The 26,764-nt window shown below is 54.8% G+C and overlaps 10 protein-coding genes across 10 annotated transcripts; 4 read left to right on the top strand and 6 right to left on the bottom strand.

The window, feature by feature from the left end:
• Positions 1–2,804: 2,804 nt before the first annotated feature.
• IE81DRAFT_323448 (hypothetical protein) lies at positions 2,805–4,414 on the top strand. Its single transcript, XM_025513953.1, has 4 exons — positions 2,805–3,412; positions 3,506–3,618; positions 3,704–3,846; positions 3,919–4,414. The coding sequence occupies exons 1-4, from the start codon at positions 3,257–3,259 to the stop codon at positions 4,140–4,142; spliced, it is 636 nt and encodes a 211-aa protein (XP_025369635.1). The 5' UTR covers positions 2,805–3,256; the 3' UTR covers positions 4,143–4,414.
• Positions 4,415–5,458: 1,044 nt separating this feature from the next.
• Positions 5,459–6,269, top strand: IE81DRAFT_124393 (hypothetical protein). Its single transcript, XM_025510205.1, has one exon. It carries the CDS (start codon positions 5,551–5,553, stop codon positions 6,097–6,099), a length of 549 nt encoding a protein of 182 aa, XP_025369636.1. The 5' UTR covers positions 5,459–5,550; the 3' UTR covers positions 6,100–6,269.
• A 608-nt stretch (positions 6,270–6,877) lies between these two features.
• On the bottom strand, positions 6,878–7,777 carry IE81DRAFT_124391 (hypothetical protein). The gene has a single exon (XM_025510204.1). It carries the CDS (start codon positions 7,697–7,699, stop codon positions 7,031–7,033), a length of 669 nt encoding a protein of 222 aa, XP_025369637.1. The 5' UTR covers positions 7,700–7,777; the 3' UTR covers positions 6,878–7,030.
• Positions 7,778–7,906: 129 nt separating this feature from the next.
• Positions 7,907–10,158, top strand: IE81DRAFT_323450 (WD40 repeat-like protein). The gene is made up of 4 exons (XM_025513954.1): positions 7,907–8,456; positions 8,522–9,248; positions 9,324–9,923; positions 9,994–10,158. Exons 1-4 carry the CDS (start codon positions 8,169–8,171, stop codon positions 10,149–10,151), a joined length of 1,773 nt encoding a protein of 590 aa, XP_025369638.1. The 5' UTR covers positions 7,907–8,168; the 3' UTR covers positions 10,152–10,158.
• Positions 10,159–10,177: 19 nt separating this feature from the next.
• Positions 10,178–10,691, bottom strand: IE81DRAFT_124405 (hypothetical protein). Its single transcript, XM_025510206.1, has one exon. The coding sequence runs from the start codon at positions 10,535–10,537 to the stop codon at positions 10,271–10,273; it is 267 nt and encodes an 88-aa protein (XP_025369639.1). The 5' UTR covers positions 10,538–10,691; the 3' UTR covers positions 10,178–10,270.
• Positions 10,692–11,204: 513 nt separating this feature from the next.
• On the bottom strand, positions 11,205–11,926 carry IE81DRAFT_341380 (hypothetical protein; the record flags this gene model as incomplete). Its single annotated transcript, XM_025515647.1, has 2 exons — positions 11,444–11,926; positions 11,205–11,380 (listed from the first exon to the last, which is right to left on the bottom strand). The coding sequence occupies exons 1-2, from the start codon at positions 11,910–11,912 to the stop codon at positions 11,205–11,207; spliced, it is 645 nt and encodes a 214-aa protein (XP_025369640.1). The 5' UTR covers positions 11,913–11,926.
• Positions 11,927–12,997: 1,071 nt separating this feature from the next.
• Positions 12,998–14,802, bottom strand: IE81DRAFT_323452 (hypothetical protein). The gene is made up of 6 exons (XM_025513955.1): positions 14,342–14,802; positions 14,155–14,276; positions 14,032–14,091; positions 13,875–13,955; positions 13,653–13,799; positions 12,998–13,590 (listed from the first exon to the last, which is right to left on the bottom strand). Exons 1-6 carry the CDS (start codon positions 14,595–14,597, stop codon positions 13,192–13,194), a joined length of 1,065 nt encoding a protein of 354 aa, XP_025369641.1. The 5' UTR covers positions 14,598–14,802; the 3' UTR covers positions 12,998–13,191.
• Positions 14,803–15,796: 994 nt separating this feature from the next.
• On the bottom strand, positions 15,797–17,455 carry IE81DRAFT_124446 (hypothetical protein). The gene is made up of 4 exons (XM_025510207.1): positions 16,902–17,455; positions 16,716–16,837; positions 16,592–16,651; positions 15,797–16,515 (listed from the first exon to the last, which is right to left on the bottom strand). Exons 1-4 carry the CDS (start codon positions 17,164–17,166, stop codon positions 16,006–16,008), a joined length of 957 nt encoding a protein of 318 aa, XP_025369642.1. The 5' UTR covers positions 17,167–17,455; the 3' UTR covers positions 15,797–16,005.
• On the bottom strand, positions 17,361–20,959 carry IE81DRAFT_124548 (hypothetical protein). Its single transcript, XM_025510208.1, has 9 exons — positions 20,536–20,959; positions 20,320–20,468; positions 20,219–20,232; positions 20,072–20,151; positions 19,758–19,994; positions 19,172–19,684; positions 18,871–19,099; positions 18,426–18,801; positions 17,361–18,354 (listed from the first exon to the last, which is right to left on the bottom strand). The coding sequence occupies exons 1-9, from the start codon at positions 20,666–20,668 to the stop codon at positions 17,746–17,748; spliced, it is 2,340 nt and encodes a 779-aa protein (XP_025369643.1). The 5' UTR covers positions 20,669–20,959; the 3' UTR covers positions 17,361–17,745.
• Positions 20,960–23,225: 2,266 nt separating this feature from the next.
• IE81DRAFT_366599 (hypothetical protein) lies at positions 23,226–25,759 on the top strand. Its single transcript, XM_025517020.1, has 3 exons — positions 23,226–24,298; positions 24,440–24,704; positions 24,783–25,759. Exons 1-3 carry the CDS (start codon positions 23,425–23,427, stop codon positions 25,435–25,437), a joined length of 1,794 nt encoding a protein of 597 aa, XP_025369644.1. The 5' UTR covers positions 23,226–23,424; the 3' UTR covers positions 25,438–25,759.
• Positions 25,760–26,764: the final 1,005 nt, after the last annotated feature.

Here is a 26,764-nt window from a genome sequence, read left to right on the forward strand (position 1 = left end):
CACGCGAGACTTGCGACTTGGTCCAAAGTGAGGTGAGAAGCCATCAAGGAGGTTCCACTCACACAGACTCACTGCGAAGCCAGGCGCGTCCAGGCGCTGTATGCTTGGTACATGGGTCCCAAAGCATGCAGGCACTGCGCGGTCAAAGTGAGTCCAGATCGCATGCGCATCCGCAAGCGAGAGCAGCCTGCCCACAACAGACTGCTACATAGAGCATGACAGACACGATGCACTGATACCCCACAGCAGCAGTTCTTCGGAGTTCCAGACCCTATTCCCTATACGCCGCCATGCATGCACCGCCAAGTCAGCCGAAAAGTGTCAGTATGCCTTATTCAAGCTGAGCATCGAGCTGGTGGTTCGATGGCGAGCGCGTCGGGAACAAACAGACTTGATGCATGCTGCATGGCGGAGTGGCAATTAAGCCACCGTGCCTGGGTTTGAGACCGACCAGCATCAGCAGGACGCCATGAATGTTTCGCATGTGCTCTTTGTCTCAGGACTCAAACATTCCGCACCGCAGATGGAATTTGAATCCATGATGTTCGATGATTGATGATTATTTGATGGTACACAAATCGGGTCAATTGACACGAGACCATCATGCACGTTCAAAACACAGGGACCCGACTCGGTTCTCGGCCTGCTGTGACACAACTAGCGCAACATGCATGCACTCAGACTCAGAACCTTGAGATGTAACTATCAGGGTTCAAGTCACAACAGAAAAAAGCAATTTAAGATTGCCTCCAACGAGGACTCTTTAGAAGAAATCAACGGAATCAAGAATTGGGTCATCATTCACGATTGGGTCATAGGGAGGGAGCGTGCATCACTATGCAGCGATGCAATAATGCCGCACTCACATCCCCCGGCGCACATGAGCGTGCCAAGAGAAGAATCTAATCAAAGCATGGCGGAGGCGTGATGCCCGCTGCAAGCGACGGTCCAAAGGCAGGCCAGGAGGAGAGGCCGGGTCTCGGTGAACTACTGCAGCTGTAGATCTGCTTTGGTGCCTTAACCCACTCATCGCTAGCTTGGATTCCCAAGCCAATCACGATTTGTTGAAGACTTTTGGCACAGACGTTTGTCTCTAAATTGAATGCACGTTGCGCCTCTGCTGAGTAGAATTTTGGCATCACGAATGTGGACGTCGACGCTTCTCAGATGAGCAGCATGCTATATTTCGAGTTGAAAGAAGCAAGATCGAAGGCTTGTTGCTGGGATGGACGCGTTGGAACGGAGATGCAGGAACCAAGTTGAGTGGGCGTTGGACTAGTCCACAGCTTGGGTGGGGGTGTTGCTGCATGGCAATATGGGTGTCGCCGCATTTGATTTGGACATGCCTGCTTCATGCGGCCCCTGCTGCGTCTGCCCGCGAGCTAGCTTCTGCTGCTTCGGCCTAGCATCCCAGAACGTGCCTTTGGGTGCGCAACGGCTGACCTGACGCATCCACGATTTTGAATTCGATTCGTGAGTGGGTGGATATGACAAAAGTCACAAATTCGCACTCGCGATTGGCGGCACGGCCAGTCCTGTCATCACTGCTGGCGTGACTGGCGCCAAGTCGTTCCACGAATCCTCTTCTAGGATGCTCTGATCTGATCGTACGTTGGTCGTCGCGAAGGGAGTCGGAGATGATCAGAACGAGGCTAAAGGTGCGGAGCGGCACTGTTCGGCTCCGACTTGAAAGTACGCCCTCTAAGCGGCCCATGCAGCACAGGAGAGGTTTGGACGCGCGCGCCCGCGGACTTCGTTCGAGAGCAATTCCGAAGTTGAGCGTGGAAGTCAATCAGCTTGACCACTGCCCTTCTCCATTCTTACACCGACTTGCAGCTCTCCTTTGGCCGGCATTGACTCGACTGTATGCAAACAAGACAAGAGTCGCGAGTCGTGAGTGTAGAGTCGCAAAGTCCACGCATCGTTGACATGGGATCAAAACGGCATCACGATTCACAAATGCTGATCTACATTCACGACCCCTTGCTGCACCGTGAACCACCCTTTGTTGTAAATCACCTTTCACCATTTCATGTGTGCAACTTCAAATTATGTGTCAGGAGATTTGTGACTGATGAGTGCGAGTCGGTCGGGGCGAAGTTTGAAGGGCTTGCCTTGAAGACTCTGCCGGCGGTCACGTGCTCCTCGGTGCGATATCAAACCCTGTCGAAAGTCTCGGTCGCAACAGTAGTAGTAGTAGTGGTAGTACCCGTGAGCCATATCGTACCCACGACTTCTGTGCAACCTCAACTGCGAGGCCTGTAGGCCGAGGCTGACAGGGCCACGGAGGGCTTGGTATTTCGCGAGAGCAGTGGGAGTCGCGGGCTGTAATGGCGAAGAGGAGTTCTTGCAGCGACTCGCGGCTGGCGAGCGCGATGCCAATGCAGACGAAGGAGGGAGCATGCAGCGAGCCATATACCCTTACTCGACAACAACTTGACTTCCTGAACGGCCACCTTAGGACTTGAGCTCGAACGCTCGGCTGCCGGCTGCCACACACGCTCGGCTGCCACACGACGCAGCTCTGAGCGCCGCCACTTGTGGTCCATGAGCCGTGAGTGCCAATTTGGAGTCAAAGTCACAAGTCACAAAGTGTGAGTCAAGCCGGTGATGAGGTCGAGTATAGCTGCATGGCGCGCGGGATATACCGTACGGTATATCTCCTTTCGCTTGGCGCCCTGTCTCCATGCACAATCACGTGAATGCAGCGTGCATGCATCAGCCATGCAGCAGAGCAGCAGCTTGCACGCGCGATATGATCCGCTGATGTTCCGCGCACGCAACGAACCGGCCCCGGCACGCACGTCCAGCCATTCTTCCCGCCGTCGCAGCTCGTTTTTGGGAAGCGGGGCCAGATTCACATCTGATGGATTCACATCCCTGCTGCAGAGCCACAGCACAGCACAGCACAACGCAACGCAGCGCAGCCACACTCATTCACTCAGACTGCACTTCTCCGAGCTGCATCGACCGCATCTTCCTCTGCAGGTGCTCGGACGACACATGGCAACGGCTCTTCTTTGATCAATCCAGCACCTTGACTCGTCGATCCCGCCCACAAATACCGGACTGCCATGCCATGCCGCCCGGAAGGTGACGCGACCCATCTCGACCTCATTGCTGTTCCATAGACAGATCTGCCAGCACACCAGCAAAGACGATCTTCTCCACCTCACCCCCTTCACATCCCAAAGGATCATTCCGCGGACTGGAGCACAACGCAGCCCAGCACATCACACCGTTCCCACATTTCAGCATGCCTACAGCCGACGTCCTGTCCACCTCCTCCCCCTACCTGGGCCACGGAAATGATCCCACAGCGTTCAAGAAAGCATACAATCCAACACACCCAGGCGTCTTGGAGGTCCGGTTTGAAGATGGAGACTTCCAATCTCGCGCAGTAGCGATGAAGGTGAGGCGCATCGCGTGCAAAGGCTGTATACTCGGCTGTCGAGACAGACAGCAGGCTCACGCATTTGCGCTGGTCGTTTGACTGCGGTTTCAGAACTACAAGAAGGGAGAGACCATTGCGGACATGTCTGCTGCGACGCCCTCGGGCTCTGTGCGGTACTCTACAGTGCAGGTCACAGAAAAGGATCACATTGAGCTGAACAGCGAGTGAGTAGCTTTGAGGATTGATGCCGGATGCACGATCAAGCTATTGTTGGGAACGCTCAGACCCTTGGGACTCTCCGCGACCCAGCTTGGTCTTCTGTAATCATTCTTGCGATCCTTCTGTCCGCTTCGACGTCTCAGCACCTGCGCCCCCCAACGCGTCCAAGCCAGGTTCAAGCTGGCGAATCGTAGCCGAGAGGGACATCAGGGAGGGAGAGGCGCTCACCTTCTGTGAGTCCTAGTGGGCTCCAATGGCTCACAACGCATCTCGAGACTGACTTCAAAGCGCCTGACCCGCACCAGTCTACCCTTCAACCGAGTGGGACATGTCACAACCATTCAATTGCACTTGCGATGGAGGAAGCAAATGCCTTGGATATGTGCAAGGAGCAAAGCATCTGGACTCTTCAATCTTGCAGAAATATTTCCTGAATGCTCACATTCTGCGACTCAAGGTCGCTCAATTGCGAGCGCAAAAGAAGGATACGGAAGCTGAGGAGCTAGAGAGGTCAGCTATCCTCTGCTAAGACATCGCCGCCGAGGAGCGCGATTGCTGCGTCACTTTGGCGCTCGGAATATTAATCACAGTCGTAAGGATCTCGTATTTACATGTTTTCGCAGCATACAAAGAGTAGAATCATCGCAATACAACAGCACTTCAACAGTCGAACAGCGAGCTACGGTGTGTCGATGCAAATTGGGCCAGCACCTGCTGTTGAAGGCCTAGCAAGCTGGCCTTTCAGGTGAATAAGGCGCTGGCTGGGCCCTGCGCTGAAGCACTCCGCGGAATGTTCCTAGCATGTCAGACACCGAGCGACGCCTCTGACAATCACGACTCAGACCTTTTGTTGACATGAAAGTTGAAACAGTGAAGAGGGAGAATACCGTGTACAGTCGACATGGTGCCCAGCTCCCCACGCCAGAGCGGAGAGTCTCTACGCGGTCAGGGGGGAATCGGCCCATACGCAGCCAAGGCATTTGCGAAATGCCATTTGTTGATTCACGACTGCAGAATGCAGCGTCTTCACACTCGAGTGAATGCCCACTGGTCTTGTCACCATTGCAAGGGTGCAACTGGACGCTGTATGCTGAACTAAACCTACCGCGGCCACTAGCGTCGATTCGACTCAACCAGGCCAAAGCACACGCGAGCTTCCGAGAGGCTGCCAAAGGACGAGCCATCGTGAGCCGATTCCGCTTACGGTCAGTAAGATGCGCAAGTGGTGAGTGATCATTACCCCTTCGGCGCCATTCTCCGAAAGAGGCCACTGCAATCCGGTCCCTGAATTTGCGAGTTCTGAGCTAAACAAGGACACGGATCGGAATGCCTCTTGTCTGCGTGGCTGCGGCAGACCAAGGATGAAGAAGTATTTCGAAGGGCAGTCTGTCGTCAGCGCGAATGAGCAGCGACGCGAAGTCACACATTGACCCCAGAACACCAGGTCAGACATCGCGGAGCTCAGCCCTCCAGGCACGCCCAAGATATACGCGGATGTGCAAGGGAAGCCCCGCGCAATCAAGCGTGCACGCAGCGGCCTTGATCGCTGCAGCGTGCCCAGAACTGGCACGCATGTACCTATATCAGTCATTGGGTCTGCTTGGGCTACACTATCATAGCGCCCAAAGGGTCGTGTCGTGCTGTTTCTGGAGCGAGCAGGAGTATGCGATTACATCAGCAACGGCGCAGTCAGGCTTGGCTCCGCGTACGAGTTGCTGTGAATTAAAGGACGTGTCTCGATAAGGCGACTTGACGGCGAACATCGTGCCGTAGGTAGGCTGCGAGCGAGCAAGGTAGCTGTGGAGCTACTCAGACTGTGGACTCGACAAGCCGGACATCTCGCTCCTCTGGGCGCGAGACAGTCCTGATCGAGATGCCGCGTGCGTTTGGCTCAATTGCGCCGATCAGCGTCATCTTGAAAGCGCAAAGGGGCGTATATGAACACGTCGACTTCGGTTGACCCCACGACGCGCCTTCCAACCTCAACATCCCTTCTGCGTCCAATTCTGTCCCCTGCTTCTCCTTGTCCCACCCTTTACCTCGCTCCCCACCTTCGCCGGCTGTCTTTACGACACCATCCGCTCAATCACAATATCCCTCTCGAGCCTTCGACATCCTTTCTCGAAGCGCTAACTCCGTTCCCCCTCTCTCGCATCCCTTCCGACATGCGTCGCTTTTTTCCGCTCCTCTTTGCACTTCTCGCCGTGCTGCTGGCGCTAACGCTGGCCGCGCCGCATTCTGTCATTGAGCCTCGTCGCAAGCACATATTCGACAAGCAGAACAACGACAATTTTCAATCCTTCAAGGACAACCTGCACTGCTTCGCGATGGATGGGCCGACCTGGGTGATGGAAGATTGGGCTCAATTCTTCGACTGGGCAAACACTACAATGACCGGCAAGCCTCCGCCTCTCCCTCTCGATGTGGGTGTTCTCGCTGGCCAAGCAGACGGCGGAGTCGTACGCGAAAGATTCGTACTGATCTGACATGTATCGCATGCAGGATCTAAAGGTCATCGCTTCGTGTGCCAAAGGTGTCATGTGGGAGCAGATCCACAATGGCGTGGGTGATTACGTCGACGATATTGCTACCGCCGCATTGCCTCTAGCGCTCACTGCACCATGGCAAAAGCTGGGAGAATACATCATCAACCACCCTATCAGAGAGGCACTCATCAAAGCAGAGCTATTGGACGCAGTGGCTGCCGCCTTTGCTGACATTCGGCAGGTCTCGCAGGGCGATGCTTGGTCCGCAGGCATCCGAGGGTGAGTCTTGCGAAAAGTTGGCGAGCTTCAGTCCACTTCTTGACTCTCCTTGACCACGCGTCTACTCAACGTGCGCTTTGCTTCCCGCAGCTTGAGGGTCGGTGTCAAGGGACAAGAGCTGTCTGCTCGAATCCAAACATATAATCGATATATCGGAGCCATCTGTCACGACTTCGGATGTCCGGATCAGGGGAGCTGATGGTGGTGACTTCATCGTGTTCGGGCAGCTGCAAGGCTGCCCTTGTTTCAACACTGCTGACAGATCAACAAAGTGGCTCGTGATACCTAATCTTGACCTGCTGAAGAGATTCGGATACTGCTGTCGAAGTCTGCGAAATTGAATCATTTGTCGCAGGCAATAGTGATAGAACGAAAATGCCTTGAGCGGTTTCGTCTTGATGACCCTGTATTCAGCAAAGGTTGCAGAGTTGATGTCTACTGTCCGAGGCTTCCGGAGGGATCAGCGTCACGCCCTGTTGCGACTAGCGGCGCCTTGAACGTTCCCGGAAGGAAGGTCTGGTGTTCGGAGATCTCCAACCTGCTCGGTCCAAGGCTGCCTAGTGTGTTTTCGTTGCAAATTTGGTGTAGATGATCAGACACTTTTTGGAGGCGCCGCGTCATGGGCAGATACGCTTGGTGTCGCACATTGCCCTCAATCGATGACCTTGAGCTTGTGCGCCTTGGAGAAGGTCTCTCTAAGGTATTCCAGGTGCTTTGCGTGTAGAGCTTCTCGCTGTCTGATGCCGTTTCCGCTCCAGAGTCTCATTCTGCAGTCGCCCCCTGCGCCAAACACTATCGTGTTCGGGGGAATCTTTTGAACAACCTCGTCCGGCTTGGGTGCGGCTGCCTGCGAAAAGTTTGTGTAGTCTGCTTCCGCGACTGCACCAAAACCATCCAATTCGGCAGTCTCGTTGAGAATGTCGGCGGCTTCTTTGGCGTTGGATTCACCCACGGTCGGATAGCCCGTTATCGCGCAGGCAGCTCCGACGGTGACAAAGCTGTCCACGATTACGCCTGGACCGACCTTGCACCTGTGCTCAAAGACGCAATTGTTGCCCACACTGATCGCTTCGATCCTGCAGCCCACTTCGAACAAGTTCTCGTCGCCTATCTTCATCGTTCGGCCTGACCGGTTCACGATGACGCACGTCTCTTCGATGATGATGTTGGAGCCCATGACGATGGCTCCGGAGAGAGCTAGCACGGTACAGCGTGGATGCACCACCGATCCCGATCCGATCGAGATGGTTCCTCGCAGCTCGGCATCTGCAGCGATTGTCACGCGAGAGCCAACTGTCAACTTGTCCACCAATGGCGGCATTATGTGCGACGATTCCGTTGTGAGCGATGCAATGTGAGCACAGTCTTGAGTCTTTAGCGTCGAAGGTGTGAGGGTTAGGTGGAGAAGCGCAGCGTACGAAGCGCATGGGTGCATGCATGTATGCACTCAACCGCTTTGCCATCAATTAAACATCAGAACGCGAGCCGCGCCCCGCCATGCGCAAGAAGGAACGTCACTCGTGAATCCATGCACGCGTCCACGCCGCCCGCCCATGCAAATCGAGAAAGTGTTGGGCTGCTGGGCGCCAAAACAGATGCGCCTCGATCAGAGGCACACACAGTCACTTCTTCCACGACTCAGACTGTTGGAACGTTCAGCTCCTGCTGGCATCGCTGAATGGCAAGAGGGACTGGAGGGAGCACAAGGATTCGAGCAGCAGGCTTCCTCATCGCCAACACCAAACCTTTTCGACTCGATCTCCGTACGCGCGCAGGTGCGCTCCACCAAGATGCAGGCCACCTCCGCTTCCAGCCTGTTCCAGTCCACCGCATCGCTGGAGATTGGTCTTTCCCGCGCTTCCAAAGCAGCGCGCACATCTGCAGGATCGCAGTACGGCAGTCCGATATGGCTTGGTCGCAAGCAAGAGGATTTGAACGCTCTGGCCGAAGGAGCCGCCGGAGCTGATGGTGGAGCCGACAAGGTGCTTGCCTTGGAGGTCGAACGGGATGAAGGCAGTGACGAAGCGGCTGCATGGGTAGCTAGTAGTGGTGGCTTGGTGAGAAGGATCGATTTGGAGGTGAGCAGAGCGTGCAAGATGGGGATTGGTGAATGTAGATGTAAGCTCAATGGATTTCCCGATAGACTGGAACGATCACTCATTCAGTTCGAGCACACAATGCACCCGTCTCTGGTCTGTGCTTGTACCCCGTTACGGCTGGCAGAACGCTATTGGTCACGAGCTCTTGGGACAAGTCAATCCGATTCTGGACTGTACCTCCTCGCTTGCACACAAGGGCGTCCGCCAGCAAACATGTCAAGGCATCTCTGCAGCAAGTCTTGACGATCAAAGACGCAGGAAGCGACTTCATCAAGGCGCTTCACGTGCTATCTGCTCAGGACCAGGAGGTACTGCTGAGTGGGGGGAGTGACAAGATCGTCCGAGTCTGGGACCTGGCTCCTCTCAAGGCATGGGCAGCTTCGCTGCAAGATTCGCAGTGGCTGTCCATTTCTTCGGCAGAAAGTAGTCACGCACCCCAGCCCGCTATGCTGCACGCCTTTCGGGAACACACCAGGCCGATTACGTGCTTTGCTTCTTTCGCACCCCGGCTGGGACATCATGGTCCATCAAGCGACGGCCATGCGGCAACATCGCAGCCAACACATCTCGTGTATAGCGCCGACAGTATGGGCAAAGTGCTCGAGCTCGAATTAAGCCTGCAGCGCGAAGGCGCGATTAGCGCCAGAGTGGAAGTGAAGAGGGAGCTGGTAGGGAACGAGACTGGCGTGGTAGATCTTAGCGCTGGATGGAGAGCGGAAGAGGATGAAGATGAGCACGGAGAGGTCAGATGGACGGCTGAGCTTTGGACCGGTGCGTGGCTCATCCTTCGTGCAAGTCTGCGAGAGAATACTCACTGATCCGCAATCGTTCTCGCTTTTCTCGCAGCATCCCACGATAAGGTGGCCAGGCTGTATTTGCCGGACAGCGAGACTGCAGCTTCTGGTACTGGAGGGCTTCGAGCTGCCGGCAGTAGCAGTCGAAGTGGTCAGGTGCTAGGGCGTCTTGCGCCCCTCGATCCATCCAGAAGGATCGAGCATTCCAGCTATGTCAAGGTGGTCTTACCTTTGGCTCACCTTGCTTCGCATCGCCCCGACCCTTCGTCGGAAGCGCTTCGAGATATTCTAGTGACAGGCGAGACAGACGGAGATCTGCGTGTCTGGGACCTTAGCTCGCAAGGGGTGGATCAAGTCGATGAGTCAAAGGAAGACACTTCTGCTGGGCAGCCCGTAACGAGAAGAACGATTCAGGGTGAAGCAGTCCAGACGGGTCCTGGTGCTAGACTAATACGGGCAATGGAAGCGCATTGGCACGAAGTCATCGTCATCCGACCCTGGTGGCGGGATCGCACCAGACCGTTGCCCGAACCAAATCAGGAAGCGACGGAAACGCGAGAGATCAAGGTTGAAGCTGCCAAAGCAAATCAGTGCGAATGGTGGCTCGTTACAGCTGGGTTGGATGGGAGTGTCAGGAGGTGGAGAGCTGCTGGTGAGTTGTAAAGGGCTGTTCGAAACAAGGCATACATCTCACCATGGCCTCTTCGCGCGCGCAAACGCAGACATCATCACGCCAGCTCCGTCTGTGCAGAAAGACTCGGACGTGGCCTCGGCGTCTCAGAAGCCTCCTTTGATTGACAAGGGAGCGGCCAAAAAGGCGGACCCCGAAATGACGGAAGAAGAAGAGAGAGAGCTACAAGAATTGATGGATGAGGACTAGTGAGACCTCTCTCAAGTTGCTGACTGTGTTCAATGTGTTGTGAAAAGCCATGCTCATGTGAAGGGTCGTAAGTGTCAGTCTGGAGGCGCGCACGTCGCTGCTCGCTGTCTTCTTGAAGTTCAAGGTCGGCCTCCCAGATGACCCAAAAGAGATCTGTCTGGTTGAAAGAGCTCTCGGAGTGCTTCATCGATCGCTCTGCAGTGTCCGCCTATTGCCTGGCGCGATGCATACTCCAGACCGCAGCACCTGCACTTTTTGGGCGGTGTTGAAGAATTCCAGTCATGGTGCGGTTTGACTGCGGAACCTTTCGAGCAGCTGTCTCCTACCGCGCGTGAAGTCTTGACAATCCACAGAAGGGAGGCGCGCAGCATCCCTTCCAGGGCCATGACTTGAGGTGTATTGCGACCTTCGACTCCCGACCATGCTTTGTCAAGAGATTCAGTGAGCTGCGTTGTAAGCGCCACTCTACCTGCAGGGTCTGTTCCACAGGACTGCGAGAGCCGCGTCAGCTCGCCGGCGTCTGGGACCCAGTCGTAAGTCTGTATCGCGACGCGGTTCGTCAATGACGGCCAAGCAACTTGTCCTTCCACCAGGCGCAGCTTACCATGAAAGATGCTTTGATCGTGAGATAGATGAGTTCTGGATGTCGGGTTATTGTAGGGTTGGAAAGGTTGTGTATAGTGCCTCCTTTGAGAGCGAGATTTGCTGCGTAAGTAGTCAAGACTGCCTTGGCAAGCTCGGTGTCCGACATCTGCGTTGATTGAAAATGTGGAGTAAGTAGCTGCTGAATGAGATTATCGATGCGTCTCTATCAAACTTACGCCGCCGCGAGCAAGATTGTACAGGCTAGGCAATGTGCCTTTCCCAGAGGCGCTTTCGGCGGCTGCTCGAGCATCGCGCGTGAGCTTTCGGGAGGAAAGCAGCATCGTGATAAGTCAGTGACTATCGATCGCGACCTGTTCGACAAGATGAGAATACTCGCTAAGTATTGGCTTATGTCTGCCACTCCAGAGATGTCGCTCTCTAGCTCTATGTAAAGCGGCTGTATCACTGCTACTCGTCAGACGCGCACCAGTGCTTCGCGAGACTCCGCGGGGTTGTACGCACGTCCTCGGCTTCTGAGGCTTGATCATGGAAGGATCTTGCTTCCAGGATGGTGCGAAAATATGAGTGCTCCAGCAGCACGACCGCGTGAATAGCCACACTGGGCCTCTGCTCGCGAGGTAGGTCTGAGGAGGGAAAGTCTCAGGGCAAAGCTTCAGCGGCAGTACAAGGTTGAGAAGGGCACATACCGAATTTGAGCGCCTGATCTTCTGTGTAAGCAGGTACGAGAAGGACATTAGGCTTCGGAAATCCTAAGAGGTACAACTTTTGCATCATCCGCCCGCGAAAATCTTGCTGATGTTGACCCAGCATGATTCCGAACGCGTTATACGAAAGCGCCTGGCTGCTCTCGGCTTGCTCCGGCTCGGTGTGAGAAGGATCGTGCGGGGCGCACTGAGCTCCAGCAGGCTCTTCGATGATTGGCAAGTCTTCAGCTGCGACGTTTGAAGCGCTTGGACTTCCTTCGACGACATTGGCGGTGGCATCGTTGTGAATAGATGGACATTGATCGTCATCTTCGTCGTCTCTCTCGCGCTTCCTTATGCGTGGACCAGTCGAGGAGTCATGAGACCTGGCAGTCGACGTGCTAGGCTTCGGGGAACCGTACTCGCCATCGCCAGTCTTCAGCCTACTCTTGGGTCGTGGGCGCGAAGGCATATCTGCTGCTATCGCGAGAAGTGTGGCTCACGCGGGCCTCTGATGATACGTGTGTGCTGAGCAAACTTTGTATGTTCTGCTTTCACACGTTCTCTCCGAAGACTGCTGCGATCACTGCATTCGCAGGGTGTCAGCGTGGATGGATTAAGTCAGATACGGACTGCTAGCGTGAGCTCAAAATCTCCTTATTTGTACGGCGCTGGTACCTTTGTTCGTGAAGCTGCCGATATGATTCACGCCATTTGCCTAAAAATGGGGGGATTGGTATCAGCACGAAATCCACCGTAGCAGGTGCACGGCTGATGAGCTGGCCAACGGGCACCTGAGTGTTCTTCGTGCTGGCAATACAGGAGAGCAGGTCTAGAGACAGGTTCGAAGAAGGAGCAAGTTGATGGTGGAACGAGTGGTCAATTCACAAAAGTCCTGTGCGCTCACATAGATCAAGCAAAGGTCGACATGCGTGTGCACGCAGCACGCGTCTTTCAGGCTTTCGCCGCGCGCGTCCACCTGCACGCACGATCCAACCACAATATTTGGTATACACGCGACGTGTCATGAGCCGCGCTCGCAACCCATACTTCATTCACGATTCCACTTGTGCACGTTTGCGGAACCTTGCGCGGTGCAGCGAGTTCAGAACTGCGTCCGAGCGTATTCCCCAGCAGTCACGAGTACCGACTCGTCCCCTCGTCATACGACTTACGCCCAGGTCAAAGGAGAGAATGGCACCAGACCAATGTGAATGGGACGGTTGCGAAGGTGAGCTTGAAGAGCTCGCCAGGCTTGCTGCATGGGTTCAGATAGATAGCCTGTAAGTTGAGATCTATAAGTCCTAAGCTCGACAACATTTCGATGGAAACATCGAAGTCAGCCTTGCTCTGCTCGCACAGCGAAGGTTTCGTATCGGTTGCCAATGTGAATTTTCCTCACGTAAGTGCAGTGGGAGGTCATTACGTGGAGATAGCTCGCTTTGAATCAAGGTCATTGCCTGAGACTGTGCTTGCTGGGCCAAACTGCTCCACAGTCTCCTCGAATTGCCCTGATGAGGGGTTACATCTATCTTTGATTATTGGAAATTTGGTCTTATCACATGTACAGACTCCAAATGTAAGATTCTGGGCTCTCGTTGCTGACACTTTTGCGGCGACTTGCTCTTGCCGTTCGAGCTCTTCTGGGAGTGTGAAGGCTGCTCGTGGTTACCGTCTGGATGCCTTCCATTTCCTGGCCGTTGCGTGTTTGAAAACAGTGGAAGAAAGTGACTAAAAGCTTTGAGCAATCCTCAGCCAAACTTCGGCAGAAGTTCGTCAAGCGGCTTGAGGATATCCTTGAGGACCTGATCTACTGCTTCGTTGCGCAAGAGCGTTGATGGCGCAATCTGAGAGACTTTGCAGAACCTGCATGTTTGCGCTCCTGAGTAGTAGTTCCACCTGTGCGGATGGCCTTTGACCACAGAACACAGGTCCTCAGGCGGAGGCAACGTTTTCACTATGAACCATATGCTTGCGGTCAACAAAGCACGAATGGCTTCGCTCTGACCCAATGTTCCATTCTCGAGGCTTGAGCAGCCCTTTTCCAATGCAGTGCTAACTTCGGACGCCACTAGCATGGCGTCTTGCTCCCTCTCGAGACGGCCAACAATTTTGGCTAGCTCGCCGCCGCTGGTTCTGGAGCGTCGATCCTAAATAGGCCAAGGATGTCAGCATATACGTAGTATTGAGGTACACGTCATGCAAAACTTGCCATGAACGTCGCTCTTGCTGTCACGTAGGCAAGCTCGCCGTGTCTGACAATAGAAGGGTCCGCCAACTTTTGAAGTGTGTCACCTTCCTCGTCCACCACTCTCGCATACGCCGAAAGTGCAGCTTGCGCGAGTCCGTTGTCCAAAATCTAGGCGTTAAAGGGGACGCAGTCATTAGTTCTAGCTGCATGTCGTCCAATCTAAACGTCTCGTAATAGACTGACCTGGCGAGCGACGTTGTAAAGAAGTGGAAGAGCTCTTCGGGAAGCAGCTTGACTCACTAAAGCTTGGGTGTCTTTGGTGAACTGTAGCATCGAAAATCCTCAAGACCTGGTGAACATCTGACGCAGCTGACGCACTGACCTCAGCAAGGCGACCTACGAAGTACTGTCCCAGTGCTTCTACCCCGCTGAAATCTGTGTCCAGCTCAACATACATGGTCTGTGGACCCGCGCTCGGTGAGCCACTGAAGCTAGCCGATGCAATCCTACGCAGAGCACATACTTGGTTGGCCCGAAGTGCCTCGGTCTCAGAAAACCCAGAGTGTAGCATGTCGTGGAAGTACTCATGCTCTTCGGCTACAGCAGCATGGAGTGCCACGTTTGGTCTCTGGTTGCGAGGGATGCCTGTGCGCACAAAGGAGTCAGCCTTGTGTGGCGCCTCCGAGCGCTGTGCGCCCGATCTGACATACCGTATCGCCTGTTGATTGGCTGACCTTCCAAGATGGCAGGTACGAGAAAGATTTTGGGCGAAGGAAAGCCTAGATCGTGAAGCTTTTTCAGCATCCTCCCGCGAAAGTCTTCTTGGTGCTCGTGGAGCATGGTCTGTAGAGCGCTGATGGAGGGGCCTACGGCAGCTTGATCAGTCTCGGAAGAGGTATGAGAAGAGTCGGAAGCGACATTTGCCTTTTGGCGCTTGGCGCTGCGTTCCGGACTGCTTGACGACATGCTGAGGCATTGAAAGGATAGCTGAGCCCCTGTTCAACGCAGCACTGACTAGCAGATCCGGTCTTCTGCTGTCAGGGCTGGCGGTATTCTTGTACGCAGTTCACGAGGGTTTCGCGGCTGTGAGGTGAGTACAGATGCTACGCAAAGAAGCGTGCAGGTTTATAGCCCGATAAGCAGCCCATCAAAGCCTTCATGGGCCGCAGAGACGACTGAAGTCCTCTCCATTGATAGTTCTTCGCGGACGCGCAGCCGCAGCCTTCTTTGAGCTGATGCGAGATGCAGGAGCCTTCGGGTGGTGGACAGACCGATTTGAGGAGTCTTCGGGTGTTCAGTGAGCCTTCGTGTGGTGAACAAACCGATTTGAGATCCCTCAGGTCTCGTCGGTGATATTTTGAAGCGGCTTGCAGAGACGAAGAGATCACATGTCCAGGCGAGTGGTTGTGCAGAGCAATATCCACCACCTCGATGAGGCGTCGATAGCCATCAAAGTCTGTCGCCTCTCACGGCTGCTGCCGTCCTGACCTCACGACTTTATCTCACAGCAGCTGCTATAGAAACAAACAAGCAGCGCGGGGGGATGGGGTCACGTGCTTTCCCTTTGCGGCTGTGGGCGCGACTTTGACTTCGAGGCTCATTCAAATCTTGAATTCACAAGAGTCATGAGTTGAGTCGCGCAATCTCAAGCGCTTGATTGGTCCCAGTCTTGAGTATAGGTCCCAGTCTTGGTGGAATGAAAATCTTGTCATCTTCTTCTATGAATCTGAATGAATTTGAATGGTGACTTTTGATGAACTTTGAATACTTCAAATTCAGTATCAGGAACACTCGTGACTCGAGGACTGCCCTGGAATGGCAGCTGGATGATCTCGACACTCCCGACTCTTGGCGCAATCCGAGCGGAACTGGAGTTGAGCACTGCTCGGGCACGCTCTTGGTCGATGAGCACGTTCAATTCTTGATTGCCATTACTGAGGGTTCGAGCGCTTGACATGAAGTCTGAGGAAGTCCGAGTACAGCTCGTGCTGTCACGAATCGCATGCCTGATCGTATTCAGACGGTTTTGATGACGTAGCGAATGACTGGTCTCGGCTGAGATGATGAGTGCGCAGTAGGAGCACTCGTGAGCCTGAATTCGGATGAGGGCTTGATGGTTTCACAGAGACAATTTAGGAGGTCTACGCTAAGACTCTGAGGTGCGTGCTCTCTTGCATCGATGCTCGAACGGCACTTCTCGCACGTCAGGCTGCTCGACGAGCCGTAGCTGTGGTTGTTGCCGGAACGCACCCAGGTGTGTAGGCCGTCTGCTGCACTGCAGCGATTGAGTACGGATGACGGACTGTCGTGAAGCAGACACGTCAGGGACATCTTCAGCATTGCTTGCAGGACCAGACCTTGAGGTGAGTCTTTGTCATCTATGGCAGACCACGCAGTCTCCAAAAAGTCTTCGACAGGCTTCCAGATTGCGGACCTTGCAGCAGGTCCATCCGTGCTTCTGGCACTGACTACTTGCTCGGCTAGGCCGCCGAACGACGTTCTGGAATGGCGATCCTGTAGCGCAAGGCAAGCCATCAGCCAGGCTCGACGCTGGTCCCCACGAATTGCTTACCATGAAAGCTGCTCTCAAAGCGACGAAGGCTAGCTCGCGATGCTGGACAACCAGAGGGTCCGCCAATTGTGAGAGCATTGGCTTGCGATCGATGTGTTCCGCATAGGCGTCGAGTGCTGCTTGCGCTAGATTGGTATCGAGCACCTTCACGTGGTGATAAACAAGGCCGGTTATCGCGTGAGCACGTCGAACGCGAGGGAGAGCGGCCGTTTCAAGAGCTCCACACACCTGACGTGCGAGCCCAAAGAGGCCAGCAAGACCACCGACCAAAGTGCGCGCAGGCTCCACAACTGTGCGGACATTACCGACATACTGTGGGGAGGAAAGGTGCCGTGGCTTGCTTAGCGAGGGGCACCGTTTGGCTGTCTGAAATTGATCACCAACGTACAAGGTACTTTGCGAAAGCTTCCAAGATCAAGAAATTGGTGTCCAGCTCCACATATACCGGCTGAATGATAGCTCAGAGTCAGCTAGCCGAGCGGCATGTGCGTCCATCGAAGTGATAGGCTCACCTTGCCTTCCTGTAACGCTTGTGCCTCTGAGAGACCAGAAGCAAGCATCGTGCGAAACCACTCGTTCTCCTGTGCCACTGCGACGTGAACAGCCACGCTCGATCGTTTCTCCTTGACGTCATCTGTCCCCGTCGGGTTGTTCAGTAAATTGGTCCTATACCACAGCTCATGTCGCACCCTACTCACTGTAGCGTTCTGAATGCCCGCGCGACCAGTACCTGGGAACGAGGTGGATGAGTGCGGGAGGGAAGCCCAAGTCATGCAGTTTCTTGAGCATCCTGCCGCGATGGTCGTTCTGATCGGCTTCAAAAAGCTGAGAAAGCGTATTCAGGTGTTGCCGGCCCTCGTGTTGTTGCGAGCGACTCATGCTTCCAGTGCCCTGATCCTCGAGCGACAGCTTTCGCATCTTGGTGGCCGCTCCGCTTGTACTGGTCTCCGACTGGTCGCCCATTTCGGATGAAGGCGGACAAAATGCTTGCAGAAAGAGACAGGCTGCGATAAGGACACAGTGGACACTCGTGCTTCAGTAGCAAGCAGCACTAGCCACAGCCTGCAGGCTACATTGGCTCCCTGAGCCCCAGTTGCCCGACTTGTTGTGGTTGTCTCTGGATGGATGTTGTAATGGATAGATGTTGTAACAAAGGACGCACGTTCGCGATACGAGCAGCAGTCACATCACATGGATGCCCGCGAGTGTCTCTCGTGCACAGTCAAGAGTCCTAGCGCCTGATGCACGCTTGCCCACACGTGATTGAGCAGACGCATTCCTGATGAGTCGTACGTGCATCTTTTTTGCGGAGTCGCATGGCCCATCGGCCAGCTTTCCTCGAGAGCAAAATTTCAGGGTCACGTGAACTTGTGCCGAGGTATCTAGATCGCCTTGTTGTGTCACTGATCGCTGAGCTTCTTGCAGTGTTTTTCTCTTTGTTTTGCATCTAGTCGTGACTCCTCCCTCCCCTCGATGTTTTACGCTGCTCACCAAGAAGGTGCGTTCCTTCCAGCCTAGACATGATGATCTCGACATCTAGCTTCATTCGATCTTCATGTCGCTTGCGACTTCGCCTGGTGGAGCAGCTTCTTTAACGTCATTTGACGAATCGCTTTCCGAATCGCTTTCCGAATCACTTCCTGAGCCAGAGGGCTCGCTAGGTTGGTAGGTCGGGTCCATCGCCTCCTTCTCCTCAGGGAACCATTGCGGCTTTTTGCCAAGTTGGCCACGGCGCCTAGGTCGAGGTGACACGTTCTTCCCTGCAATGAGGCGCTCTGTGCGATCGACGATGTTGTGGAAATCCTCCTTCGAATATTCCTGCCGAATCTCAAGCCAGAGTCCAGTCAAATCAATGAGGAGCGGTCGCTTCTCTTCGTCTTCGTTGGCCAAGACATCCTCCAGAGTGCGCCTCCAGCGCCCAATGTTTTGCATCCCAGCTATCAGGCTCTTGAAGAATGCCGTGTTTGCGCTCGTTTTACTCCCTTGACCCCTGAAGTGCGCCTTCCTTGGCGTCGTTGTACCGTCCGGCGATCCGACAATCAAGAGGCTGGTGCGACGGCGCTCAACTCCTTCGCAGAAGGAGAGGTGCTTGAGCCAGGCGTCCAGAGACAGAAGAAGCTCGGCTGCATCAGTTCGCGACATGTTGAACGGCTGGAGAGCAAACGCACGCCGTCGTGTTAGCTGGATGCGACCGTCCAAGGCTTTATCGCTGCCATGCTCACTTTTCCATCATGGAATCCCCATAGATGCGGGTTCGCGCCGTTAGTGTCCGGGACCGCGTCCGCCATCAGCTCATCCTCAGACTCTGGTGGCGGCGACTCCATGGGTACTCGAACTCCTGCCGGGAGTCCTTTCGCCTTTAGAGCCTCCGCAGCCACAGCAGTGTGAGCTTGGATTTCTCTGGACAAGTGTTCTTCAGAAAGGTTCGAGACATTCCGGACTGCAGCTTCAGACGCTGCTTTTGCGAAGGGCAACACTCTTTCGGAAACTTGCGCCGTACATCTCGTGACGCTGAGTCTGTCGTAGATCCCGCTGATCTCAATCAGACCAGTTTCGTGACTTGTGCACATCTCGTCAATGACTGCGTAGCAGTCGGATCTGTCAGCCAAGGAAAAGATTGTCAGTCCCTCGCATCTGGGTGACAAATCTTCCGGACCCAACACTCACGACGCCGGTTCCACTGCTGGGGGCGGGGTATCAGAAGCTGCCTCAGCCGAGTGCTCGACCCGGAAAGGAGCCCCCTTCAGAATTCGAGAGAAGAACCCGTCTGGTACACTGTGGCCAAAATGTTGCAGTATACGGAGATGTTCTGCTGTGGGAATCGCTCCTTTGTCATACAAAGCTGTTGCCTCGGCCTCCCGACCTGAAGCCAAAGTATGTTTCAAGACCACATCATCTGATACGAACCGTCAACGATCATCAGCACATGCACAAGACTTGTATCGTCACAGGGCGGATTCCTACTCACAAGCAAGCTCTGTGGGGGAGAGATTGGACCCTAACCCTTCACCTGGGGTAATGAACGTGTTTCGCGCGTACCTTTCGTCTCCATTCGCAATGGCTTCTACCGTCTTCTGCAGAGGAGGCTTCGGGTTGTGGCGTCTAGAGTCTTCTCGTTCGACGCCCCACCTTGTGCCGCGCGCTTCATGGAGGTCGAGGAGCTGCACAGGCAGAGCGTGAGCGGCTTCGCGGCGCGCGCTCGCCGAGATGCCGGGAAGTTGCGAGAAAAGGTGGGGAGCCACGCGCAACGGTCGGGGAAATATGCTGGTATTGGCAGGACAAAGGTCAAAGAAGTTTCGCCGTGCAGATTCATGATCCTCGGGTTCGATCCCGGTGTAGTTCTCGTCGGCCTTGCTTTCGTCGATGCCGCTGAAATCCTTCAGAGGGTCAGTTGCGAGGTCCAAGCACTCGCTGCTGACAAAATGTCTACTGTCGGAAAGCGTGCAGGCGCAAGGGACATTTGCCTTGAAAATTACCGCGCCTGTGACGTTAGAGCATGATCTGTGATCAGAATCAAGTGTTCGGCGCGGCCATCGGAGCAAGGCAATTCTTACATTCTCCTGCGTCGCTGTAGCTGTCCACGCCCAAGCATGTCACGGGCTCTGTGAGCAAAGTCACCCGTGCTCCAGGCGGTCCCGACTTGTGGCGTTGAGCTTGGAGATTTGATCCGTTGGTCTTTTGACACGCAAGGACAGAATTCGGTCTCTCGTCTCGTGAGATGCTCATGCCACCCTTGTTTTGATTTGGCTGTAGCTTCCAAATTTCGGGCCCGAGATCCAATGAAGTAAAATCTGCGGTGATTGAGGGGCAAGGAAAGAGATCAGCGTCAGGTTCATGACATGATCGCCATGCTAATACCGAGGTTTACCGTAAGCTTTCACCGCAGCGCGGGCCACCTTGAGAGCTTCGTGCTGCCAGGCAAGGCCTCCCTTGACGTTACATAATGCCCTGCTCAAAGACAGGAAAGTAATGTCAGCTTGTTGAAGGCGGACTCCAAGCTAGCTGCAAAGCGCACCGAACCAAGTATCCCTGGACGAGCGGTGTCAAGAGATTTTGATGGTATCGAGCTTGAGTGAGCTGTAGCTACTGCAACAAAAAACATGCACTGCGACTCACAGCTGTGCGTTTTCGTAGAAGATGCGGAATCGTTGATGCTAGGAGCCGAGAAGTCTCATCACCGCCATACTCAGCGAACGCATATTTCACTGGCAGTGTGGAATATTGATTAGGGCGCAAAAGAATGGTCTGCAGAGTGGCGATGCTGACTGTACGCAGAGAGATCGCATCTTCAGTCAGCAGCAGCTCAGGTCATGCAAGTGCTGTGGCACACACCTTTCCGGTAAGTGAGCTGCGCTTTGACCCAAGATAGACCCTGCTCCTCCGTCTGCGCCTGCCAGAAGGTTGTCAGCGCTATTTGGTGGGTGCCGTCAATTCCCTCAAAGTTTCTCTCCAATTGACGGAACATAGGACCCAACGTCACGTCGTCGGGAATTCGTTGAAACTGCACAATCAGCTCGTGAACCAGTTGCGCTAAGTCGAAGAGGAGTACATCCGCGCAAGCCAGCCTCAGCAGAGCATTGTATCGCTCGTACGTAACAGCTTCGCGCTTAAACACCCCCGAGGCCGATGATCGTCGCCAACTTTTTTCAAATATCGGCAGTCTGAGCTCGCAGATGATTGATGCCGCAAATGAACGTGTGATCACCACAATCTTCAGGTCTTGAAGCTCCTGCCGCCCAAATATGGATTGTAAACAGACCGCTTCCCTTTTCACGATGGCAGCCGCTTCCCTCGCAACGCACCCGCAATTTTGCAGCTATGTTTTGTAAATAGTCGAAAGGGGCTTCTTTCCTGAGTACCTTAGTACACAGCTAGCTTCCTAAACGCAGACAATTCTGTGCACACGGGTAGAGCAGCCAGCTAAGCACCTTGCAGCAAAGATGGTGGTCGAAGTTTGCGTCACGCACCTCTGGTCGAAATCCGTTCTGTTGTGCCGCGCGGAGCAGATCTCTATCGCCGAGGATGACGAGCCAAGCTAGCCATCCGCCTTCAGGCCAGTCCTCCTTCAGAGCTAGAGCCTCGTGGCGATCCAGTTTGCGGGCAATCTTCACACTAAGGGAGCTCAGCTCTAAAGGCATGAACTGCCATGAAGGGTAAGTGCGGGTCAGTGAAAAGCTCGGTGTGCGCCAGCGAGGACATGCCCACATTGAAGCGCTTGAACAGTCTCAGAAGCACTGGCTTCAAAGCCTTTCGAGCTCCCGGCAGACTGAGATTATTCTACCAAACAGCCATGGCAAAAATTTTCAGCTAAGGGTCGCTAATGCACAATGTCAGCGCCCAGCTGCACTCACCGTAAAACACCTCCTGATCGAGTGGCCGCAGGCTCATTTGGGGACCATAAAGCTGATAGCCTTCATTCAGCAATGCGATCACGGTCGTCAAGGGTAGGTCAAGACCCCAAGATTTTGGGGCATCTACGATGCTATACGGGAACATATCGCCTTCCTGCGCTACACTTCGCGCGTGGACTTCCTGAACAAGGGCTCTGGAAAGAGTGGCGCCCCTATCTAGTAATTTGCGGAGGAGCAGTGGATCCAGAAGCTTCGGGCGCTTGATTGCCTCGTAGATGACCAACCACGGCTCGAAGCGCCGGCATAGCCATGCCGACCTGACGTTGCGGTCTTTGCCGGTGGCATGCAGACGCTTTGAGACTTGCGCAAGATACTGAGGCTCATCCACACCAGTCCATATCTGGAGACGAAGGCCACAGCTTCAGTCCGGGTGCAGAATCTCAAGGACAGGCATCCTACACTCACTTCCAGTAAGATTTCAAGAGGAAGTCGATCGAGAGCCGACGATGCTGTCACTTGCTCAGCGTTCCAAACCTGAGCGCTGGCAACAGCCAGCGGTTCCGTCACACTGGGGCCGTCGACAGCAGTGGAGAGCAAGCCGAAAGAGCGCAATTCACTCGCATTCGCACTCTTGGATCGTGCAGGCGCATGGCGCGCTTTCTTCAGAGCTATCAGAGTCTGGCAGGTCAGCAGCTCCTCCTCCCCCTCGGAAGCGGAATATTCTCCGGCGGAGAGGTAGAAGTCATAATGGTCGTCGGACATGTCTGTTCGTGAGTGTGCTCTTAAGAGTGCGCGAACTGTGAAATGTCCGAAAGTAAAGATGACGTGCCTAAGCACGTGTGTGATGGTAGTACGCTGACACAGCCAGCAAAATCGCAGCGGCACATTCAAGAACGGAGGCGCAATAGGTGAGCGCAGGCCGCCGTGGATATTCGCGTCCGGTATGGCTTGCTAGGTGATCGTTTGTGCCTCGTGCAATCCGGAACACGCTCGCTGCCTCTGTATCGCGAAGGAGATGATGTCTGCCCTACAGGGTTTGCCGCCAATGAAGCTGTATTGCAGACTTCTGCTGCCGTGAGGCAAGGGCAGCTTTTTTTTCTTCTGAGGCGACGGCGTACATGCCTGACGAAGCGCAGTCCCTCATACACGTCGATTGGCACTCACAAGTGATGTTCGTTGCTCGAAAGTGTTTGGCGAACCCAATGAGCGTAGCCTGCGCAGATAAATGAGCATCCGCTTGCGCGGATCTTGGCAAGCAGCACGTGTGTGACCACCGATCGAGTGGCCTACCTGCCCGAGCTGATCACGATCAGCACGGTCAGGAGAGTCACTCAGTCTGATGAGTCAAGAGTGTCTGCGCCGACAGAAGCAAAATACTTGCTGGACGCGATGTCGAGAAAGGAAGGCCACCTTTTCGCAGACACGATCACTCAAGACTCACGACTCGTGATTCTTGATTGCCCCGGATATCAAGAATAATCAAGAATGACGTGAACCTTGACTCGGATCCTGTGAGATTGTCACGTGACTGCACGCAGGCTTTGTGTTTGGCGAGGTCACGAGGGCGCGTCCGCCGGATCGCGAGCTTTTTGCGGCGCGAGGTTTCCGCACGCTCGCTGCCTGCTGTGCTCTTGGTGCCGCTGTTAGTCTTGCTCTCGACCTGTACAGTGACCGATCATGTCTGCCGTTGAGTGCTGTATAAACAAACAGACTCTCACACAACGTTGAGAAGATACTGCACTGTTCTTTCACCGTCACGTCGTCGCATACGCCAAATATTACGCTCAACTCTCGTAGCTCTGGAGGAACAGCCATCTTCTAGCCATCATCTCTGCAATCCTGCACAAGTGGAAGTAGCCTTGCTGCCGCTATGTCACTGTATGCGCGCTTGAAGCAGAAGCGGGCATCCATCTCTTCCAGGACCTCTTCCCGAGGCTCCAGTCCTGCGCCGGACTCGCAAGCAGCTAGGAGGTCGTCCGTGGACACGAGACAACAGCACGCCCTGAGCGTCACTTCCGCTGCCACAGGAAGCTCGGCGTCCAGCACCAGGCTGCACGACCCGAAATCTCCTCCGCTTCAGAGCCTTTCGGCGCTTCCTGCAGACATTGGCGCCGCGAATAAAGCAGCACCTCAACCTCTCGCTGCTGAGAGCAAATCGAAGCAGACGATCGTCAATGGAAGTAAAGCAGCGCAGGAGGATTTGGCGGGCTCGGCAAATGGCGCCTTCCAGGCTCAGCCGCCCGTCACAAAGCCAGGCTTGAACGGAATCGAGACGCTCGCGCAGGAGGGCAGCGCAGCATCCTCGCCCTCTACTTTCTCGAGAGCTCGCTCCGCCTCTTTGCAGAAAGGAGCAGCAGTGTTGCGTGCTCTGGCAAGAGCGCCATCCGACGAGGAGGGCCTCACAAGATCAGGCTTGACCCCTCTGACCAATGGGCGCGCACTCGATGCCAGAGATCCGGACCTTTCCTCGGATCCGGACCTCAGCGAGCGATCCGCTCATGCCGGCCCGGTTCCAACACCGTTCGGCATCTCCTCGCCCGATGAGCCCGTGACGCCCGGTCTGTCGGATGAGGCAAAGGCCTCTGGTCGGGAGCAGCGAGAGCTTATCAGGCGAAGGGGAGATGACAAGACAGTTGAGAAGATTGTAGGGATGGATCCGCATGACAAGGAAAAGCGCAGGAATCTCAAGTATGTTAGGGCCAAGAGCTGGGAAATACCGCGCAAGATTTTCCACGGCAGCATTGGTGAGTGAAGACCAGCGCAGATAGGCGGCTCCAACGGAGCGGAGAATCAACGAGACACGAGGCCCATTCCAGCGTCATTTTACCGCGAAGGAGCTGTGGTGATTCACACACTGACATCACTACTGTCTACACATGCATTAGGCTTCTGGGTTCTCTGGGCATATCTCACCCACATTCCGAAGGAGGACATCATCCGCAATATGGCAATCTTTTTGTCTGTTGTAGTGACGGCCGATGTCATCCGACTCAACTACCCTCCTTTCGAGACCTTGTACGAACAGGTCCTCGGCTTCCTCATGCGAGAAGCGGAGAAGACTCGCGTAAACGGTGTTGTGCCGTTCCTGGTGGGCGTCATCAGCGTTCTGCATTTCTTCCCGGAAGACATTGCTTGCGTTTCTATCATGATGTAAGTCGGCTCTTAAGCAAAATACCAGCGTTGAGGAACAAGCATCGTTGACGTCAATCTCATTCGTCGTCTGTTCAGGCTCTCTTGGGCGGACACGGCTGCCTCCACGTTCGGAAGGCTCTACGGCGCTCGCACTCCGCCCCTGCCTTCGCCCCCTTTCGCATCTCGCAAGTCATCCGCTGGATTCCTGGCTGCCGTGCTCGTCGGCACCACAGCCGCATTCGTCTTTTGGGGCACTCCGATCGCTCAAATCGGCGAGCGGGCTGCAGGAGCTAGCTGGATCGCATCCTACGCCCGCTTTGGGGCCCCGCAGACTCATGGTCACCTCTCCTCTGGCTGGTCAGGCGTCAAGTACGGTTTCAGAGCCGTGCCACCACCGTCCAACTTTGTCCAAGCTCGCGGTGCTCAAGCTGTTCGAGCCGTAAAGCAACAAGCCGCGAAAGGTCTAGGCTCCTGGTTTTCGACATCATCGCCAGCTGTCCCTTCAATCAGCGATCCCACTCCTGTCTTATCCGCTTTCACGCGCGCTGCTGCTGCGCCTGCTGGAGCGCCGCCTTCTTTGCCACTGCCAATCTTTTGCATCAGCTCTGGGCTTGTCGCTGGCATCGTCGAAGCACTGGAACTAGGCGGTGTTGATGACAATCTCTCTCTACCTGTCGGTAGCTCTCTCGGCATGCTGCTCGTCTTATGGTCTTGGGGACGCGTCGCTACGGCACTCGGCCTCACCGCCTAAACACGACCTCGGAGCGAAAGCCCCTTCACCAACTTCGCCGTCACTGCGTCTGATCGCTGCAGTCGCTCCTTCCGAGACATTCGTGTACTCGACACGGAAGTCGCGCGCGCGCGCGTGTCGTCAGGCAGCAAGCCTATACCCATTCCGATTCTCTTCTCCCTTCAACAGGCCAAGCACTTTCTCTCTGTAATCCTAAAGCCTTGTGTAGACATGTGCGAACACCTCGCGCACAATTCTTCCTTTTTAGGAAGCGCGCGGCTCTGCGTTGTTCGACTATAGACTCTTTCCTCTCTCCTGGAGACAAGTAATCAATCAATCAGCCATACCTGAGAGAAGTTTCCAAGAGCTGATGGCCATTGTCACACCTTCGGCCGTTTCCATGACCTACACTACTACGGTCTCGAGCTCGGCTCTCGGATATCCTATTCAGGGTCCTTCGAGAGTCGCGGCATGTCCACTGATCGTTAGGATTTTACGCAGACCGCGTTGGCCTTTCATAACTTTGTGTTGATAAAGCCGCGTTGATGTCGGGACATGCGCAAGCTCTGCTTACGCCGATTCGCCGACGACCCTCACCTCACTGTCCTTGTGACTCACGTTCGTGGTTATGATATAATAGAGTCATCAGAGTGACGCACGAGAGTAGTCTCGCAGCTGTGTGAGTCTACGCCTCCTGATGTGCCTAAGGCGAGTAGACAGTCATGATTCAGATCTCAGCACTAAAAAGCGGTGCCGAAAAGCGCGGTGTCGTCGAATCGCCGAGCGTTCCATATTGGCTTCACGCAGCCGTTCCTCAATTGCTCGCGACCTTCTGTCTCCGCGAGGGCACGCCCGGGCTTGCGACTCAGCTTCGACTGTTGACCGCCCCTTCGAAATTCAAGCTCTGATCGAATCTTGCGCATGATGGATGGTGACATTCAAGACAGAAGGCTCTTCGACTTCTGCTCCGGCCCGTTCTGCGCAGACACTAAGCAACAGCTAGCATGGAAGATTCTCGTCCATGGTGCCCTGCACGACCTACGCCTTCTACACCCGGATTTCTCTGCGTGGCAGTCTCCTCGGTTGCGCCCGCGCCAAAGTGCGATTCGAAATTGCAACAGATCGCATCAGGGCACCTCTATCCGTGACATTGGGCGCGACTCCAGGCACCCAGCAAGTCTGAGCACCACCCACCCAGCCAGCCAGCCAGCAGACCCGCGAAGCCTCTCCATTGCGAGAGCGCAGTTCAGAGACTGATGAGAACCTTCTATGCAGCTCTAGAGGCGGCACAGTCGCAAGTGAGTTTGCACATGGCGATGGCACAGCAGAGCAGACAAAGCAAACGAAG

Source organism: Ceraceosorus guamensis (assembly GCF_003144195.1).
Source record: "Ceraceosorus guamensis strain MCA 4658 unplaced genomic scaffold IE81scaffold_29, whole genome shotgun sequence".
In the NCBI taxonomy this organism is placed as follows: domain Eukaryota; kingdom Fungi; phylum Basidiomycota; class Exobasidiomycetes; order Ceraceosorales; family Ceraceosoraceae; genus Ceraceosorus; species Ceraceosorus guamensis.